Genomic DNA, 20,400 nt, shown 5'->3' on the forward strand with positions numbered 1-20,400 from the left:
ATGCATAGAGTTACAAGGGAAGATCTGTTAGCTTTTTTTTTTTTAAAGTTAATGCCCTCATTCACAGAATTGGTTTCGAGGAAAGGAATATTCTAAAACTCTTAAAACTGCATTGTAACCTGGAATTCAAGCTATCTTGAATTCCAAGGTTCAGACTTCTGAATAAATAATATTGGGACTGGACTGTAGAAGTCCTTTAGGAAAATAAAATACTGTCTAAGGAAGATCTGAACTAAGACAGGAAAATGCTGTTGTAGCATAGTGGTTTAAGTGGGCGGGCTGCAAACCAGCAGTCCGCTGGTTTGAATCCCACTACTTGCAGGTGGCCTTGGGTAAGCCACTCCTCTCAGCCCCAATGCTCCAGCTGTATTGTGGGGATAATAATACGCTTATTTTGTTCACGGCTCTGAGTGGGGCACTGATCTGTCTAGAAAAGTGGTATATAAGTGCACTTATTAGGGTTGCCAGGTTCCTCCGCCCCGGGCAGGGGGATGGCAACCCTAGCACTTATTGTTGTTATAAAGGTGCAGGGGAGAAAAGGTGGTAGCAGGTTTGGGGATTTTTTTTAACCCATAGAATGTAAAATGAAAGATTATTAACCAGCTGCTCTGTGCATGCAGTGCCTCCGTTCTCCTGTATTCCTCTCATTTTTTGTAGTCCATTTTGACCCCTGGAACAATCATGGGGCTTTACAGAGGCATAGGCATGCAGGTTGAGAGTGGGATCTGGCGTGAGGAGGACAAAGTGAAATCGCTCCCCTTCCTCTTCTGCAAGCACATCTCCACTGAGGAAAGGGGTCGATTTCATCTCATCCCTCCAGCCCACTTACTCTCACTGCTGTTCTTTATGGATCTTGAAATGATCATTCCAGGGGGTCAGAAGAAGTGGCAGAAAAGAAGAATGTGGGGAAATGCTGTGTGCCCTCTGTGTGCCTAGAAGGATGTTGCCAAATACTTCCTTATAAACTTTTGGCTTCGAATGTGGGTTTTTTTAACCTCCCTTTTAGGTTTCCTTGAGAAATTTGTAGCTCTCCGAATATCTTAAGACATGGGTTACTTTACCCTGGATCACCAGGTCAGGAATTCTGGTGTCTGCAGTTTAAAACTCTGCATGGTTGTCTTTCTATGCTAATCTGCTCTTTGCTTGGGTGGTTTTTCCCACCTCTTCTATGAAGTAGAACAATAAATATCTTGTTTGGGCATGTGTCTGAGTGGTTTACAGTAGTTGCCATGTTGTGAAATGTTCTCGCACTGATTCTGAAGAGGGAAAAGTTTCTTGGGCATGCCACAAATTAATCTTCTGGCATGTTAATTCTTATGTTTCATATTCCATTTCAGGGTACTGTGCTCCATGCACAGCGAAACTGTTGATACCCCCTCCCCCCAGCCAAGCACTCATAAAAACTCCAGCTCTTATGATGGTGACATGTATTATGTGCTACCTTCCCCTCTCTTCCCATCACTGTTTTTTCCAGTCAGTTTAACTAGTCGAACCTGCATGTGAATGGTTCCCTCTTCCAGTATTTGGCAACTGGCCAATGTGTCCTCTCTTTGGATGGTTGTGGATTACGCTTGGGAGGTCTGCCTTGAAGAATATAAATACACCTAAGTGGGTTTGCTCTTTTTCTATACGTTCTGGTGGAAGAAAGTGAGGACTGACAGTTGAACTTTAAATTCTGCTTGACATTGGATTGTTTGTGGTAGAGCCTTGCTTTGTGGAAGACATTATATGAAGCAGTGATTCTGTTCTTGGGAATGATCTGCTAGCTGACTGCTAAGAGAGGCAACAGGAGTCTGGCACAGCTCTTGAGCTTGGAGTTGAGATTGGCATGTGTGTTGAAAACCATTTGCTGAAGTTCAGTCAAAGAGTAGCATTTGAAAAGACAGTTCCTTACAGTGGAAGAAATGCCTTCTAACTAGACTCTTAACTGCATTTGGGAACACTTAAACTTCCCCCTCATCAGTGGCCAGGCTGGAAATTGCAGAATTTAAACGCTCCTCATCCAGGAGAGCATGTTTGAACTTTGTCCCTATATAGAGGCATTTTTCATATAACTGATGAAATATTAAGAGCCTCCACCGCTGGAGAACAAAACATCAATTGTGCAATTTTCTTCTGCTGTCGCTGAAGTGAAGCCAGTGCCACCATGCTCGACCTCCTTGTGACCTATCTTGACAAAGCCTAGTGAAGCTTTAATTGTAATTTACAGAGTATATTAAAAAAAAAATCTTCATCCTACTTTGCAAAAATAACTGTGAAAAGAAAAGAAGCATTCTTTGGTAGGAATCTTTGTTGCTAATATTTCCCAACACCATGCCTAGGAAATGTCTACATAAACAAAACCTTTTCTTTTATATTTTTTGCAGTTTATTATTTTGCAACATACTCATTAGGAGAGTGAAAGAACAACAGAGCTCTCAAAGAAATGCTGAGGGCTGAATTTATTCAGTGATTCCAACAACCCTCCCCCCCCCCAATCCTGCAAACTGGATGTTTTGAAGTTAGGCTTTCATTTAAAAAAAATAGTTCCTAGCCCATATCATTGTTGAAGATAAGCTTTTACATATGTGAGAACCAGTGTGGTGTAGTGGTTAGAATGCTGGAACAGGATTGGAGAGACCACAGGTTCAAATCCCCAGTTCACCTTGAAGCTTTGACTTTAGTCTACAGTCTCAGCATCGTCTGTATCATAGGGTTGCTGTGAGAATAAAATGGAGTAGTATTGGCCACTTTCTGCTTTTTGGAGGGAAGGGCGGGGTAAAGACAGAAATGGCTAATGAATCATTGCATGGACGGGGGGAAGTGAATGCATATGATTGCTATTATTGTAAAGGTTAGGCTTCATTGCTTTGAATAGCTCCTTGTGTGGTGTAGTGGGTAGATTCCCTGCTCTGTAATGGAAGCTTACTGGGTGACCTTGGGCCAGTCACTGACTCTCAGCCTAATCTACCTCATAGGGTTGTCGTGAGGGTGAAATGGAGGACAGGAGAATGATGTAAGCCATATAAATAAAGTAAAATGAAAATTAAATTAAAATTGTACATGCCTAGTACCAAGGCCATTTCCACACTTTGTTAAAGGAATGACCCACTCACCCAACACTGCAGCCTTTTCTCCTTCATTCCACACATGTCCAATTTCAAAACGGTAGCAGGCTGTTTTGCTTCCGTTTTTTTCAGCGCCATTTCTGAGAATGCATTTCTGAAGTTCCCCCCAAAAGGTGCAGAAAAAACAGAAGCCAAACAGCCTGTTACCATTTTGAAACTGGAGATGTGTGGAGTGAAAGAGAAAAGCCAGCAGTGTTTGATAAGTGGGCTGTTTTTTTAATGGATGTGTGGAAACAGCTTAAGAGAAGCAGGAAAAATTGATACCTTAGCTATAAATGTACCTTTATATTGTTAGCTTAGCACAGAACTATTTTTTAAAATACAGTATAATGTTGACTTGGTTTTGTTGTTCTTTGAAGTTTTCTTTTCATTCTGCAAGATGTACATCAAACTTCTTGTTAACTCTGAATTGTTTGGAATACCATGAACAATACTTTAAGTTTATTTTTCCATTCTGTGACTCTGTTGAGAACTGCATTTGAGGCTGTTCTCTGATAATAATCCTATACTCACCAGAGAGTGATGAATAAATTGGAGCTTTGTTGCTAAAGTCAAAAGTGTTGTTCCTAGAGTTGTAGTCCTGGAACACCGCACCCAGGTAGCATGAGTCAGTAGTGATGTCATAGGGTGTGTATGTATGGGGAAGAATTAAAGCTGAAGTAGTCATGGTGACATCTAAACAAACTTATAGTCCCTAGTTCATATTGCACTTTAGGAACAGGAAGATGAGTATTGCTTGACAGAAGAAACTTTTGTTAAATAGGACAATACTCTGCAGAATCTTTGGCAGTCTCATAGCAATATCCTAAGAACTATGTTAGATCTTACGAAGTGTCCAGTTAGTATCATGTTTTCAACAGTGGGCTGCCAGAGGTTTCCAATTGCAGGCCTGAAGGCATCAGCTGGCTCATTTTCTTGGTTACTGGAAGATCTGTATTCAGAGATGTCTAGTGCCCAGGCCAGACTTGGGAACCCTCGCAGAGCCCCCCCCCCCAAACCAGGGCTTATAGGCTCACCATCTTGTCCTGCCACCCTTAGCACTCACCCAGCAAGGAGAGAACAGGCAGTGAAGGCACTGAGGAAGCCCCAGGTGCATACAAAGCCTCATCAGCAGGAGGCAGGCTTGGCAACAGCTCCTGGATCCTAGCTACCACCAGCTTCCCAGCCACGGCTCCAGAGCAACCCCTTTCCTCAGCCCATGGGAAGCTCAACAGCCCAGTCAGAGGGAGAGGCAAAGGCAAAGACAGGAGGCAAAGACAGACAGACAGCCCCTCCCCCGAGGTAGCAGATCAATGGTAGCAAAGGGGGCACCAGGCCGCACCCCAACCCAGTGGCAGGCAGGGGAAGGGCAACAGCCCAGCAAACCCACAGGCAGGCTGGAGGGGATTGGAAATAGCCAGGAGAGGCTAGAAGCGAAGCAACCCCAGGTGTGGCTGCCTAAGGCAGCCAGGGCAGTGGCCAGATTATTGGGGGTGGGTTTAGGAGGTGGAGCCTGGGAATGGTGAAGGGATAAAAGGGAAGTCCACCCACAAGTAGGGGTGGAGAGGAAGGAGTTGGGAGGAGAGCTTGGAGGAGATTGCAGAGCAAGTTCAGAGCACAGCCAAGAGAATAGTGAGGGATGCTTGGCAGTGTTAGCCCACCCCACACTCTTTCTGAAACCTGGATCATCCAGCCAGTACCTGCCCAGTTAATAGGGCTACAACTGAATCCACTAAGGTGGGGCCAGAGCAGGGCGAAGCCTCACAAGAGAAATACTGCCTCTGAATACAGATGCTCCATTTAGCTATTTTTGTTGATAATAGTTAGACCTATCCTCTATTAAATTGTCCAAGCACCTTTTAAGGTGACCTGAGTCAGTGTATAAAAAGTGCTGTCTTTGTTCTGAATCCACTGCAAATCAGCTTTGCTGACTGAAGCCAAATATTAGTCTTGTAAGAAGAGGCACATTTCTCTCCTCAATTTGTAATTTTTAAAACCTTTTCCCCTTCCCCCACCTCCTACTAAAATCTTCAACACTTTAACCTTTCATTATAGGGAAGATGAGCAATTTGCTTTGCCCTCTTTTCTGTGCATTTTACAGCCTTAAAATAATCTTTTTGAGCACATAGCTTTACATAGTATTCCAAATGTGATCACAGTGCAGATTATGTAGAAGATTTTATGAGACTGGCCAGTTATTTTCTGTCTCTTTCTAATATAGAACTCCCTAATATAGAACTTGTTTATGTCAGCAATGTCTGCAATAAACTGCTGTTGGCAATGAGTTATCTAGCACTTTTAACCACTTCACATTTCTGTGGATCTGCAGTATTGGATGTTGAGATACTATCTCATACAGTTTTGCATTTTTCCAATAGTCTGTTTTATGTTTGAATCTCCCTGATCTCTTTGTTTATCATTCTTCTTTACTGCCATGTCTGCACATTTGTGGTCATCTGAAGCTAACGCTTGTAAAATTTTGGGCCAGTTCACATATCTTCCACATTCAATGTTCTCCATCCCCTCTTCTCTCCCAGCATCCTTTCATGAAAATTACACAATCATGCACTCACGTTTCATACAGGAACAAATTAGCACAAGCAGGCTGATGTGCAGTCACTCAGCAGGAACAATCAAGAGATATTAGTAACTCTTTGATAATGGTGATGCGTATAAACGAACAGTTGGATCGCCAAAGGAATTCTGAACTTTTCTGATTTCCCATATCAAATAACAGGCTCCAGGGTTAACATGCAATTCTGTATCTGGTTGAAATGTGAGTGGAAGCAATAAAGTTTAACCTGTGTTCAGCATGGCAAAGGTTTTATCTCCACCCCCAGTAATGATCTGTGTATATGCAACACATGAGGTACTTTAAAATCTTGTTGCAATTCAAAGTAGTAACTAGTGGAAGAGGGGGCAGAAGACTCCATTTTAATACCTGGGAGCTAGATGGTTGTCTTGTTTAATTTTGGTAAATAGGGATTGTTATATTAGTATGTAGGAAAAATGTGCAAGACTGGGCTGTAGTACATATTTGCCAGCACATTTATTGTAATGCAGGTAGTCACATGAATGTGTGTTTAGAGCAATTTTGCAAATTAATAGCAACAGCCTCCCTATAAGTAGTTTATATATCGAGCACATATTATTCTCTACATAAATTTGTCTGCTGGGACATGACTTCCTCTTGCCACAGGCTTCCATAGGATTTTTAGGAAGGTGGGTACCATTTTTATGTACAAGGAAGGCAACAAGGTGGAATATGCAGTTACCTCCAAGTTAAAGTGTGGTATAAAGTAGGGGTCTTTTTTAAAAAACAAAAGTGTTGTGTTGAGGACACTAATTCAGAACTCCTGCAATGATAGAGAAAGATGAAGTGGAAGGTGTTGAAACTAATGAAAATATGAAGAATCAGCACAGCTTTTTATCACTGCAGTGAAAAAGCATTGTATATCTTGTGGTGGTGATGGAGAGCTGACTTATGGCAACCCCTAGGGGGGTTTTCATGGCAGGAGACTAATAGAGGCCATTTGCCTGCCTCTGCAACCCTGGTCTTTGTTGGAGGTATCCTACCCAATTACTAACCACAACTGACCCTGTTAAGCTTCCAAGATGTGATGAGATTGGGCTTCCCTGGGCTATCCAGGTCAGGGTTATATTTATTTATTTATTTATTTAATCGATTTATACCTCACCCTCCCCACAGATGGGCTCCGGGTGGCTAACAACATTAAAAATAAATTAAAAGTCACAAAAACGTAAAATCAATAATAATTTTTAAAAAGTCATTAAAATAGTCCAGGAGCAGGCTATTTATATCCTTCTGTACATGCATGCAGAAGTGCAGCACTTGTGTTCTCCAACTATCCATAGCTATAAAGGCGAGAAATATGTCTGCATTCAGATATGACATAACAGACCCATGGGTTATTCGTGGAATTAACTTTGGAGCTTGAAGGTTCACACTCTACCGTCCCAGTACAGGTAACTAAGTAATCAATTACTTTCACATTTGCTTGCAGCAAACTCAAGTTTGTTATTTCAGCCAAATTGCAAAGTATGCCCCCCCCGGCCAAGATTCCAGTTTAGATTAAACTGTGGTTTGGAAACAAAAGAAGAAATCCAAGTTTGATATCGGGTCAGAATGACAAATTATGGTTTGCTGCGAATGCAAAACTGTTTAATTTTCTGAACAGAACTGGAGAGAAGGGGTAAGTCTAAAGCTTTCCAAGACTCATTCCCAGAATGGCAAGCTATGTTGGTGAATGTATTCTCTCTGCTGGGTAGGTGACTTACACAGTGTGAATAAAGTACAGGAATAAAAAGACTGTGTAAAAAAAGAATCAGAATTGTGAAAAATAACCATTGTTTAAAAGTGGAGCTTGATATTCTAGAGACACTTGTCATGAGAGACATTGGCTCCTTTTGGTTTTGTGCATGGCATTCCCATGCAGATATACTGGAAAATGTGGAAATGAGCTTTTGCACTGCTGAGAATCTCAATTGGAGATCAAATAAGAAAAAGAACTTTCCTATTAAGTAGTGGTGTTTTTATAACTTAGCTGCTGTTGAAGCATTCTTTCCAAAGCCTCTAGACAGCTCTTCTGGATTTTATTGCTCTAAAAACATTCTTCACAAAATTCAAAAAATGGCCTTGTGTTTGTTTTCACATACTGCTGCCTTTAGGGGCTTCAGTTGAATTTGTAGATTTTATGGGATACCTTCTACAAGCACACCCAAACTGTTCTTGAGTATTAGCATTAGATGGTTGCCCACTCATCTCTTTCAACAGAATTAATCTGTCGTCTGTGGAAGTTACTGATAGGGATGCATACCTGAAATTTTAGGGATTTTTTTTTGGATTTCAGGAAGAACATACATTCTAGTATTCTGGGCTATTTGGGTCCCCAGTACCATTTCACTATTGGTGACAGAATTGCTTCTACCAGTCCTTTAATTATGTGGTAGGTGCCAGAGGTAGTGCTATGGTTGAATGGAGAACTGTGAGATGGTGGTCAGAGCTGCTTTTGTCCCGGCTTCCTCCTTTTGCTTCCTTTTTTCCTGAATGCCTGTTAGATGTCTGAATTTGAGTGCTTCACTGAAAAAATGGCAAGGTTAGCCAACTGCTATTCAGTGGGTGCGCTTCTGTTTGTTATTTTTCTGTCCTTTTAGCAACAAAGTGACAAATGAAGCTGGGGTTCCGATGCTCTCCATTTCCTTCACCACCCATACAAGAAAAGTTCTGTTTGAACAAATAGGAGGGGAAAGGCCGGGTTTCAAGTTCTTTGATCCTGAACTCAGTTTGTTTAGGTTTTGGGGTGGTGCATGGTTTATTTCTTGCTGACATTTTTTTTAGTTAGTGCAGATGTTCCTGATAACTATAGATAGTGCTAATGGATTTCACACTAAGTCTTTTGGGAGCAATGTTTTGCTTTCCTTTATTCCAGACACTTCAGTGTGAAATGCATTTGCACTATCCAAATGTATTTCACACTGAGGCTTTTTAGAAGTGTTCGCTCTTGCTGGTAACTTGACAATTGAATTATGACTTGAGGCGGCATGGGGGATTTCCTGCATCATCTGTGCAGTAGAAGGGCTGGATCCATCCAATTTTCTACTGGTGAAAAAGAGAGAAATGGACCATTAACCATCAAAGAAGGTTATCTTGAGGATAACGGGACTTTACTTTACTTTACTTTACTTTAATTGAATTTTTATACCGCCCATCTCCCAAAGGACTCAGGGCGGTGTACAGCAAAAGTAAAACATACAAATATAAAACAATAAGAATATAAAATATAAACATATTAAATAATTTAACTAAAAACAGGACAATTCACTTAAAACACATTTAGGCCAGCCCCACTTGTTGGAACAATAACGTCTTAAGGGCACGGCGAAAGGTGTGTAGGTCAGGGGTGGTAATAAGGTTCCGAATTGGGAGAGAATGAATGAATAATTCAGCTGGACCTTCCAGCTTCAGGGTTCCCTCTTAATCAAGGTTTGCTAACCAACAAACTTTATGCTTTGCTCTTATACCACAAGTTTTCAATGTTTGTTCTAGCCAAAAGGTGTCTGTGGTTTTAGAATAAACATGCAAGCATTCCCTTGACACACAGGTAAGAGGCCCACTGGAAATTGGTTGTACATGTTTAAAATGTCAATTTGTTCAATATTGACTAAGCTCCTTAAATAGAAAGCTGGTATCAGATCTTATTATTGCTTAACAAATATAGAATGGTGAGTTCATCATAATATGCGTCTTAATAGGGGGTGTGCACCCCCCAAAAATTCACGTTTCCCGCTTTAGGTAAAAAAATCTGGAATTCCGGGGGGGAAATCCAGTATTACCAGAATCCCGAAGCAGCAAGCCGCTTTGGGTTTCTGGTATTTAGCTTCGAAGCATACTGAAGAGGGGGGGAGCAAACCCCCATTCCCACCCGATGGGCAAATCCACCCACCCCACTTACCTGGCCGGCAGGAAGAGGGGAGGCCAATCAGCTGGGTGGCAGGTAAGCCCAGAGCTTGCTCCTGCGGGGCCCGCGGCGCCTACTCTGCCGCCTTAGTGGCCAGCTGGGCTGCGGGGAAACCTGGAGCCGGCTCCTGTGGGGCCTGCACCACCTCCTCCACTGCTGCAGTGGCCAAACAGCCGATCCACAGGTTTAAATGCCTTTCCATGCTGCTTCGCAGTGGCACAGAAAGGGGCATTTAAACCCCTTGATCCGAAGCTTCCCAAAGTGATATGAATAGCTTTGGGAAGCTTTGATTCGGGGTTTCCGAATCGGGACCAGCATGCCGAATCATTGTGAATCGGGTTCGATTCGGGTAGTTTACCTGAATCCGAAACCCAAATCGCACAACCCTTTTAAAAAACCAACTTTTCAAATACATAAACCAAAGATTCATGCCAAAGAAATTTAATTAAAACCCTTTACTGATGTTCAGGGATAGAATTCTTCTCTGTGTTAATTTTGTAACAGAATGCTTTTTTTGTTTTTTGGCATGTGCAGTGACTACATTCTCAAAATATAGCTACTTAGTGCTTACAGATTTTTTGTTATAGTTGAAAAGCATTGTGGATATGAAATCACATTCACTGAATTTGTGACTGGGTTATTTTTTGTTGTATATACTGTAATAAATTTGGGTAAAAACCGATTCATTACTTTTTTCAGAAAACACTAATCCAGGGAAGCCTTGTTAATTGATCTGGAGAAAGCATCTCCCTCTTTTCACAGAAAGATAACCTGATGACATTCTACAGAACTGGTATGCGTAGGGTTGCCAGGTTCCCTTACCCTCCCGGTGAGAGGGGGGGACTCCATACTTAATATTTTGAAGAACTTTGCACATGCAAAATGTGCAAGTGTGCTCCTGGCATCAACACAATGATGTCACATCTGGAAATGATGTCATTGTTCTGGCCATGGGAATGCTCCTGCACCTTGCCTTTTTGGGTCCCAGATCAGCCCCAAGTTAAGCATGGCAGCATCCCCTGGCCAATGCAGTGATGTCATTGCTGGAAGTGACATCATTGTGCCCCGCTGGGTGTGCACCAGCTGCAGGCTTGCTTGGGAGGTATTTTGCCTCCTGAGCCCATTCCCCATGCCTTTTCCTCCTGGTGGCCAGGTGAGTGGTGGTGGGGAGCCTAGTCTGGGAGTGGGAAATCCCCTGCCGCAAATCAGCATTCTCCTCATTTGAACCCCACTCAGTAGGGGGTCTTGGTAAGCTACTCCTCTTGGCCCCAGCTGTGTAGTGGGGATAATAACACTGACTTTGATCACGGTTCTGATGGGGCATTAATCTGTCTAGAAGACAGATTATTTTGTTTATTTTGAAGTACTTATAAGCCTCCCTTTCTCCCAGAAATCTGAGAGCCAAGTTGAGTAGTGACAGACAACTTAAACAATAAGTACTAGTTAAATGTGTCTTCTTGTTAAAGCAGTCAAATTATTTCAGACTTCAGTGATGCCCAGTAACTCACAGGTGAACAAATTGGTTGAGAATGCAATTGTTGGATAGACAGTATTGCAGAAATGAGTGTTGTTGGTTTGTGCATTTAAGAGATCGTGGTTTATATTGGTGCATTATATTATATTCTCAACAGCCTGCCTCAGCCTGAAGCCTAACATGAAAATGTACATGACATTTGCTGGTACTGTAATATCATCAGACACATGCCGTGCCCTGGTATTTCAGTCCTCAGTAATTTCAAAATACTCTTCCTGCATTCTAATTTCTGGGCTGAGTAAGAAGATACACTTATAGTACTGTGATCTTAACTAGAAAATTTAGCTTCTTAGTATTTATGCATGAAAGGTCACATTAGAAGATCTCCTCTATAGGCAGCCTGTAGTAAAATGAGAGTAGCACACATCTCATTAGTACAGAGTAATTATTTACCTACAGATTTTGTATTATTAATAATAACAACAACAGCAACAACAGTATGCTTATATACCAACCTTCTAGACAAATTAGTGCTCCACTCAGAGCGGTGAGCAAAGTCAATGTTGTTGTTATTCCCACAATACAGCTGGTTAGCTGGTGCCAAGAGGAGTGGCTTACCCATGCCCACATACTGAGCTCATGGCGATAATGGGACTCGAACCAGCGAAGTGCTGTCTTGCAACCCCACCACTTAACCACTGTGCTGAATCTGAGACAGTTTTAAAGTCTGCAACTGACTGCCCTCGTGCCTATACTTTATTCAGTTACATCAGCATTCAGAACCAGAGAATGGCAAGTAGTCTAATTCAGCTAACTTTATTGGCACAGCTGATCTATTTGTTGTGTTAAATATTTGCAGTTGGGTGTGCATGGGATATCTTCTTGCACCCACTGTCCACATCTCCCTCCAATGTGGGCTCAGCAATCCTCCTGTGGTGGATATGGTCATGTTTTAAAAGTTTTTGGTGTCATGTATTGTATCTCCTCTAATAAGCTCATCTGAGACAGAGAGATGACAGTGACTAGAATTAGGGCATTATAGTATTGGTGTCATTGCTGAAGACAGTAGAGAATGAATTTTGAAATAGGAACATTGACTTTTGGATACTTAAGAAACCATAATTGGTAGGAAAGCCAGCACATTAATATATTAATAAATAAATATCTGATCTTTTCTCCAAGGAACTTAAGAGACATGTGTGTGCTTCCTTCCCAGGGCCGGTGCCAGAGGTTTTGGCGCCCGCGGCGGCGTGTGCGCGCGGGCGCGCCACGGACTGCGTGATGACGTCATTGCAGACGTCATCACGCGCCGCAGGGGGGCTGGGCGGCGTGTGGAGGACCGCCGAGCGCAGAAGCTGCGAGCTGCTGCTGGAGCGGCGCGCGGAGGCTGCTCCGTACGCCGCCCCAGCAGCAGCTCACGGCTTCTACGCCCAGCTGGGGCGGAGGAGTGCACAGCAGAGCTGGGGTGGCTGGCTGCAGCAGTAGCTGCAGCCAGCCAGCCAGCCAGCCCCGTGCTGCCGCCGCCACATGCCCCAGCCGAGCGCAGAAGCTGCGAGCCGGGGCTGGGGCGGCGCACGGAGGCTGCTCCGTGCGCCACCCCAGCAGCAGCTCACGGCTTCTGCGCCCGGCTGGAGCGGAGGAGCACGCAACGGAGCCAGCCAGCCCCGTGCTTCCACCGCCGCCGCCCCCACACGCCCCAGCCGGGAGCAGAAGCTGCGAGCCGCTGCTGGGGCGGTGCGTGGAGGCTGCGCCCGGCTGGGAAGTGTGGCGGCGGCAGCGGGGCTCAAGCGGCGCCCCTCCAGTGCCCGCGCGCCCGAGGCCACCGCCTACCTGGCCTCCATGGGCGCGCCGGCCCTGTTCCTTCCTGTTCTATTCTCATAACCCTGTGAGATGGATTAGGCTGAGACATAGTGACAATTACAAGGTCACGTTTCGCCTTTCTCTTATCTCAATAAAGGTGCCACTGAGTTCATAATCTTGATCCAGACATTACACAAAACTGTGGTTTGTTTAAACCAGCTGAAGTTAGCATGATTGTCCGAATGTGGGCCACTCCGCTAATGATAATTAGGGTATGTTAAATCAAGATTTGAAATTATGGTTTCAATTGGGTTTGTTAGCTACAGTCAGTATTTCTATATGGTTCTGCATGACCAAGGAATGCAGATATCATAGCTGGCACTGCCCTTGCCACAGTAAAGGATATAATACTGGGTGGTGTGTGTGTGTGTGTGTGTGTGGAGATAATGAAGTTGATAACATTCAGCTATGAATTGTCATCTGTTTTTTCAAATTATCTGAGGAGCTGATTTAAACTTTTGAAGTAACCGTTCAGATTAATTCCACTGCAAACGTGCTCAGTGATTGAGTTTGCCATATTAAGCAGTAGTCAGCTGTGAGCCTATCACTTAGTCTGTTCGGTTTGTGCCACAGAGCCAAGAATGACTGTCAAACCAGTTTACATCAGATTTTCCCAAAAGTGCACATGCACACGGATGCTACTGATTCAAGCTGATCTGCAGCTCTTAGCATAAGTAAGGACTAAGTAGCCAAACACCAACGGGTAAGATTTTATTGAAGATTGATCTATAGGACTTGTGAGTGACCTAATTGTTCATTTAAATATTTGCCTGTTTAACAGAGCAGTTATGCAGCAGGATGGGGAGGTAGTAAGCATCAATTAAGCCATGTGAAAATCTACCTGCACAAAAAGCCACATATTGAATTCGGCTCTCCCAGCCGCGGCTCGCCGCGTAAGCTGGGAGCCGGCAATTGGAGCCCTGGACGGAGAAGGAGGCAGACTCCCTCCCTCTCCATCCGGGTTCTGGGAAGGGGCGGAGCTTAGCGCTCTTGTGTGCGTGAGCCTGCTGATGTGGGGAGGGCGGAATATAAATTGAATATAAATAAATAAATAAGTGGTGTAACATAAAGGTTTTTTTTTTCTTTACTCCATATTTGGTGCAGCCCTCTTCTCTGGAACAGGGTGTGTGCCAAACCAGTGAGTGTTTCTGCATCCCAAGTTCACATATCCTTCTGTGCTTCCATGAAGATAAATATGAGAGAACAGCTTTAATTATAATAATTCTATAAGGAGAGATAATAAATATATAGTGATATTAAATTCAAACAGGACTTTAAATATATTTGGTAAGAATCTAGTGGTAAGAAAGTAGTATGCATAACTTATCATGAGAATATGAATTATGGGTTAATAATAACTAGAAGCAGTGGAAAGGTTTTTTGGGTTTTTTAAAGACTGAACGCTCTCTGTAAGAATGGGGCAGGGATAATTAATTTTTCAACAGTGAGGCCTATGTAGTGACAGCATAATAAATTCTTAGGGAAAGCTATGGAAGCCCTTGCTGTGAGACACTTGAAACTAGACAGAACAAAAGCATTCAAGAACTTACAGTAAAGAATAATCCCGTCTTGGCAGGCTTAATGGAAAGGATAACCTGTTCTTTCCATCTCTATATTCTTTCTCAATTTTATATGTATTCTCAAAGGCAGTGCCGTTCATTCACTTGCTGTGCTGTTGAATAACTGTTTCAGTGTGTTTTTTAAAATCTTCAGGCAAGAGACATTGGCTGATTTGGAATGTGTGTTTATGCTCTTTCTTTTTATATCAAATGGTAAAATGTCATGAGAGGAAGCTGTGGTTCACACAGAAGTGTGTGAACTTGGTTTTTGCTTCCTGTTGGTAAATAACTGGGGTTCTTCTGTTTTATTGGCTTCTGTCTGAACTCTTAAAATGCTTGTTATTCAAAACTGTAATCATGTTAAGTGTTTAATGGGCATTAAAATGCTCTTAGCATCTCTGTGCTATAAGAGTTGTGCTTTGATTTGAAGCTACTCTAGATGTCCAAATAAAATGCACTAGTTGGAGGGAGCATAGCATTAATTTTGACAGTCTGATGTGATTTAATACTGTCATCTTCTGTATGCTAAATGACTGTCCAGTGTTTTATGTGGTAGGAAAACTGCAGATTTTTAGTTTCAAGTGCATAGCCATGTTGGTCTCTAGTAAGTTAAGGCAGCTGCAAAAAATGCTTACTACAACCTCACTCTAGCCTGGAAGATGGCTTCTTACCTTGACGTGGCCGACCTGGCCACCTGGATCCATGCTATGGTAACATAAGGACTTGACTACTGTAATGCACTATACATAGATCTCCCATCTAAGTTAACTAGGAGACTCCAATTGGTGCAAAATGCTGTGGCTCGACTGTTATCAGGAACGAGCAGGAGCACAAACATCACCCACATTCCGCAGTCACTCCATAGGCTACCTATCAGTTTCCATGCTCAGTTCAAAGTATTGATTATCACATACAAAGCTCTTTGGGACATTGGTCTGGCATACCTACAGGACCACCTCCCTCCCTATGTTCCTCCATGGCAACTTCACTCATCCGAACAGTCTCTCCTGCAGGTGCCACCTTGTACATGGGCGAAATCAACAGCAGCCCATGCACAGGCTTTCTCTGTGGTGGCCCCTACCCTGTGGAACAGCCTGCCTGAGGAGGTCAGGAGAGCCCCCACTCTTCTAGCTTTCCACAAACAGTGCAAAACCAAATTATTTTAAAAGGATTTTGTATTGCAGGGAGGGGTCTCAGATGCTCTGATAATGAGTTAGGGACCATAGACTTCACCACTGTGTTGCCTTACGTACTATCTGTTGCTTTAAATATGTGCTCCTATGTCAGCCCTAGAATTGCTTATATTCTCAGCATTTCTTCAACTCTGTATTGCTAGAGTTGCTTACGTTCTGTTTCTTCAGCTCTTTATTGGATTCTTGCTAATGTTATGTGTTTGTAAACTTGAATTTATTTACCCTATGATATTTGTTTATGAAGTTGTCCTTAATACTGACTGTATTACTGTCACTGTGTAATCACTGTGTAATCAGCCTTGAGTCTCAATGAGAAAGGCGGACCATAAATGACATAAAATAAATAAATAAAATAGTAGAAAAGCGAGATTTTGGTCCAGTAGTTGGTCTTTAAGGTACTGCTAAACCTTAGTTGGTCTTTAAGGTACTAATGAACCCGAATCTTGCTCTTCAGATTTTTATTTTCACACCCTTTCTATAGTTCTAATGCCTGCTCTGTGTGAATAAGAATATTTAAAAGCATGATACAGATGAAATTTAGACATAACTGGAGCCTTTGTGAACTGTGTTGGATACAGTATTTCAGTGAATTGTCTACATGAAGGTGTTATTTTCCCCAGTGAGTTTCTCCTTCTCCAAGCATCCCCTGCCCCCCCTACACCAAGAAGGAAGACTCAATAGGGATTGTGTCATCTCATTCTTCCATGGGCAGAACAAGCTACACAAGCTTGAGTTCTGTCTCAGGATAACTTCAGCTGATACTCTCCTCTGACCGCATGGCATACTGTTCTGGAGTGTTCCCCAATCTTTAGCAGTGACTTCTTATGGGGGATGCTGTTGGAGGAAGGGAAAGCTGATAAACATTTCCATTCATGGTTTGGGTCCAATGGCACCAGAAACCAACAGGATTTTCTGAGTGTAAGCTTTCGAGAGTCAGAGCTCCCTTTTTCAGAAGAAGGGAGTCAGGCTCCTTCCTTTCAGAAGGGAGCTCTGACTCTTGAAAGCTTATACCATGAAAATTTGTTGGTTTCTAAGGTGCCACTGGACTCAAACCCTACTGTTCTACTGCAGACCAACATAGCTACCTACCTGAAACTGAAGCATTGGATATACTTGGTATAAATATACAAAACAATGGTACTGAAAATTACAGTATCATAGAATTGGAAGGTACCTCCGGGGTCATCTAGTCCAACCTCCTGCACAGTGCAGGAAATTCACAATTATCTCCCCCGCCCCCCATACACCTCTAGTGACCCCAGCTCCATGCCCAGAAGATGGCAAAACACCTCCAGGATACCTAACCAAACTGGCCTGGGAAAAATTGTTTCCTGACCCCAAAGTAGCAATCGGCATTACGCTGGGCATGTAAGAAGGGGCCATGTGAACTAAGCACTGATGTAATCCTTCCTGCCCTCCCTCTCATGATCTGCCTAGTTTCACAGAATCAGATGGCCATCTAGTCTCTGCTTAGAAACCTCTAAAGAAGGACTTGGAATGTGCATGTTGTGCTTCTCCTTGAAAAGACGTTTTAATTTCTCAAAGATGTTCCCAATATCATTTGTATTATCAGATGTAATTTTTCCTTCACTGTTGTAATGTGGCTAACTAGTAATGATGCTGGGCTAGAACCTATCAAAGAAGTCCAAGAGGAGAGACAATTCCCTCCCCCCATAGTACCCCTCCCCTTCAAGAGCAGCTTTTCATGAGGCATTTGGGACTGCTTTAGGAGGGAGGAGGCAGAGAAGCTGCTCTTCCATACACTGAATTTAGATGGAACACAACCCTGTGCTTTCTTCCTGCTACACTTGGTTTTATGGTACTCTTCTGCTAAATCTTCCTTCAAGGAAGTAATACTACTTCTAATGGAGAACACCTTTTCTGATGAAGAACAGACTTACTTTGTTGAAGGAAGTTATCTTCTGTTGGAGAAAGTTTTGGTGAAAGAGAACCAAAGGATCCAATCTGTAGCTATATATTGGATTGAACTTCCAATTAAATATAACTTGTAACTCATGCAGAGATGAGTAATTGAAGTGATGCACAGCATGTCTCATGCTAATTACAGCTTCAAACTTTATCATGTTTTTGTTTCCATTTATCTCTTCCTAGTTTTATTGTGGTGTTATTTCCAGTGCCACATGTTATGAAGAATGAGTTAGAATTCTGCATTCATACGGAGTTTGCCTTCCTTAAGAGAAGGTGCTAGTTGAGGTTCGGTTTATTGCTCTGTGTGTGCTGAAAGCCAGTATTGGCATGTACCAGGCACTCCCCCCCCACCGCCCAATATTAACATGGAGTTGGATCTGGAATTCCAGCATGTACTGAATGTCTTTAGTGGCTGCTATTCTCCAGTGGGGTCACATGACATGACCTTTGAGAAGAATTGTCAGAACATTGCTTGAAACTTTGCCAAGTGCTGTTAATTCTAGGGGTAGTTCTTTTACCTAACAACTAACTTCAGAAAGGTAGTTGTGTGAGTCTCCTGCAGCCACAAATGACATTCTTGTGGCATAATAAAGACTAACAAATCTATTGTAGCATAAGCTTCCCTGAGCCTGTGTCCGATGCACTTATTTTTTTTGTGTCTGACTAAATGGGTTCTAGCTCATCTTTTCAGTGTCACTAGGCTCTTGTTCGTTCCTGGAAGGTAATTATAATGACTAATGGCTCCTCTTTTGCCTTTGTGATCTTGCAGTTGAGTGATGGAGGCAAAGCTGCCAATGCCAGTGTGGGAATCGGTGATGTGGTTCTTAGTATTGACGGCGTAAGTGCAGATGGGATGACTCATCTAGAAGCCCAAAACAAGATCAAGACCTGCTCAGGCAAGCTGACTATGAACTTGCAAAGGTAAAACTTTAAAAACAATTCTGTCTTTGAGAAAAATATATTTTTTCCTTTGGGATGCTTTTGCCTTTGCTAGAATCTCCCCGTGGACATGCTGCAATGATAATGAGCATTTAGTAGTCCAAAGGAAACCATCTATTCATCTTTTGGTTTTACCAGATTCGTTGAGCAGTTATATTCACAGTGTGTTTTTAGACATAACCTGTCTAAAGAATACTATTATTTTCAATATTCAGTAGTATTAGTAGTGGCAAAACTAAAAACTTCACGGTTTCCTAACCTAGTGCTGTTAATAACAGAACCAAATCTCGTGTCCTGTCTTTTTGTTTATGTCAAGGAAATGATATACCGGAGCCATTAAGAAAAATGGAGCTTTTATGTGTGGCGTAAGCTGAGAAAAGATCAATGTTATTGCATTACCTGGCGCATAAAAGTTAAACCTGACATTTTCCAAAGGGATTTTTTTTTTTAACTGCCGGTTCTTTAGGGAAGAGAAGAGGGCCCATGAATGGTGCAAATCAACGTTTAATTTTAAGCCTGAGTTCAGGCAGAATCCAATTTTCCATAGAAATCATGGCTGCAATAACCATGAAGAAGACAAAGCCAAACCAAAAAAGCTGCTATTCAGAATTTTATTTGGAATCTATTTTCTAGTCAAAAGCATGTTATAGAACTCCCAATTATATTTCAAAATCCTTCCTTAAAGGAGGTTTTAAAACTAAATACAAGTAAAACAGGGGAGCTCTACTTGTGCAATGAGACCAGCTCCCCTGTTTTATTTAAAGGAGAAGTTTAAAATTTCTGGTTTTGAGAATTTCTAAGCAATCTTGTCTGAAAAATACTAATCCCAGCTCATTTCAATACAATTGAAAGTCAAAGCACTGAGTTCAGGCAAGTTCAATCCTCCTGAACTTCTCTTTTATCTCAAGACATATTATCATTGGTATAAACAACTTGAATGAATAAGACCCTTCCCACTAGAAAGGTCTTGCATTGTTCATGGAGTATTCCAAGCAAATACTTCTGCAATGGATGTTGAGGGCCAAACTACATATTACGTCTGCCACAGGGGACTCACAGCTATAGGACAACTTTCAGATCCTTGTGGGAACAATTTAGAAGCATTGGAAGGGTCTAACTCCTATTACCTTGAGTATAATAATTGACTGGCATAACTACATAAACAGCTATTAACCAGTGTGACCAGGGCATGTTTTATATGGTCCAACCTTTTCCTAGACCAGTCAGAAGCTGAGAATAGACAGCAGTGGAGTGTGCTGTTCTCCAGTATCTGTCTTACGTGTCTTCCCTAACACCTGGTATCTGTTATTGTGTTAAGTATTACTTTTGTAAACGTGATTCTTGCATGATATTTCTGTTGTATGCCCATTATTCATGTGGTCTTAAGAGATAACTACAGTATGTCTGCCAAGCACAAAGAGGGAGTATTTCACTATTTTTTTTTTGCATGACTCCTAATGATTTGCAAGAGGAATCAATTTCCCCAGATTTTTTTTAGAACTTGCTATGAATTTATAACAGCTTATAGAGGAACGAGGTGGAAGTCCTGGTTTTAGCTTTTGACTGGTGCTTAATATGGAAGATCATTGGATTGTTCTGCTGATAGTGAATGAGTCAGCGTATGCGCTCCCATACAGGATATGAGTCACTTGTGTCTGCTACCTGACAGCTGGAGGCAGAGGCAGCTTATCGCAGGATTAAGTAAGCAAAGATCAAATAAATTGCCCTCTGGTTCCAGACCTGGCATCTTAGCATTGTCTAAGAGGGAAGGCTATCTTGTGAGGTTGTGCCAGTTTCCAATCCCGTATTCTCCCATCTGTTTCTAATCCTTTTTATATCCGGAAGCATGAGACAACGTTCTCTCAGAAGCAGTGCCTAGAA

General features: G+C 42.4%; 1 protein-coding gene across 7 annotated transcripts in view; it reads left to right on the forward strand.

The window, feature by feature from the left end:
• PDLIM5 (PDZ and LIM domain 5) overlaps window positions 1-20,400 on the forward strand; it is a 177,020-nt gene that overhangs the window by 27,915 nt on the left and 128,705 nt on the right. For all 7 annotated transcript variants that reach the window (XM_054990104.1, XM_054990103.1, XM_054990102.1 and 4 more), the window contains one exon: window positions 18,350-18,501. In XM_054990104.1, coding sequence (XP_054846079.1) covers window positions 18,350-18,501 — 152 coding nt within the window. The remainder of the gene's footprint in view (window positions 1-18,349; window positions 18,502-20,400) is intronic.

Source organism: Eublepharis macularius, chromosome 10 (genome assembly GCF_028583425.1).
Source record: "Eublepharis macularius isolate TG4126 chromosome 10, MPM_Emac_v1.0, whole genome shotgun sequence".
Lineage (NCBI taxonomy): Eukaryota > Metazoa > Chordata > Lepidosauria > Squamata > Eublepharidae > Eublepharis > Eublepharis macularius.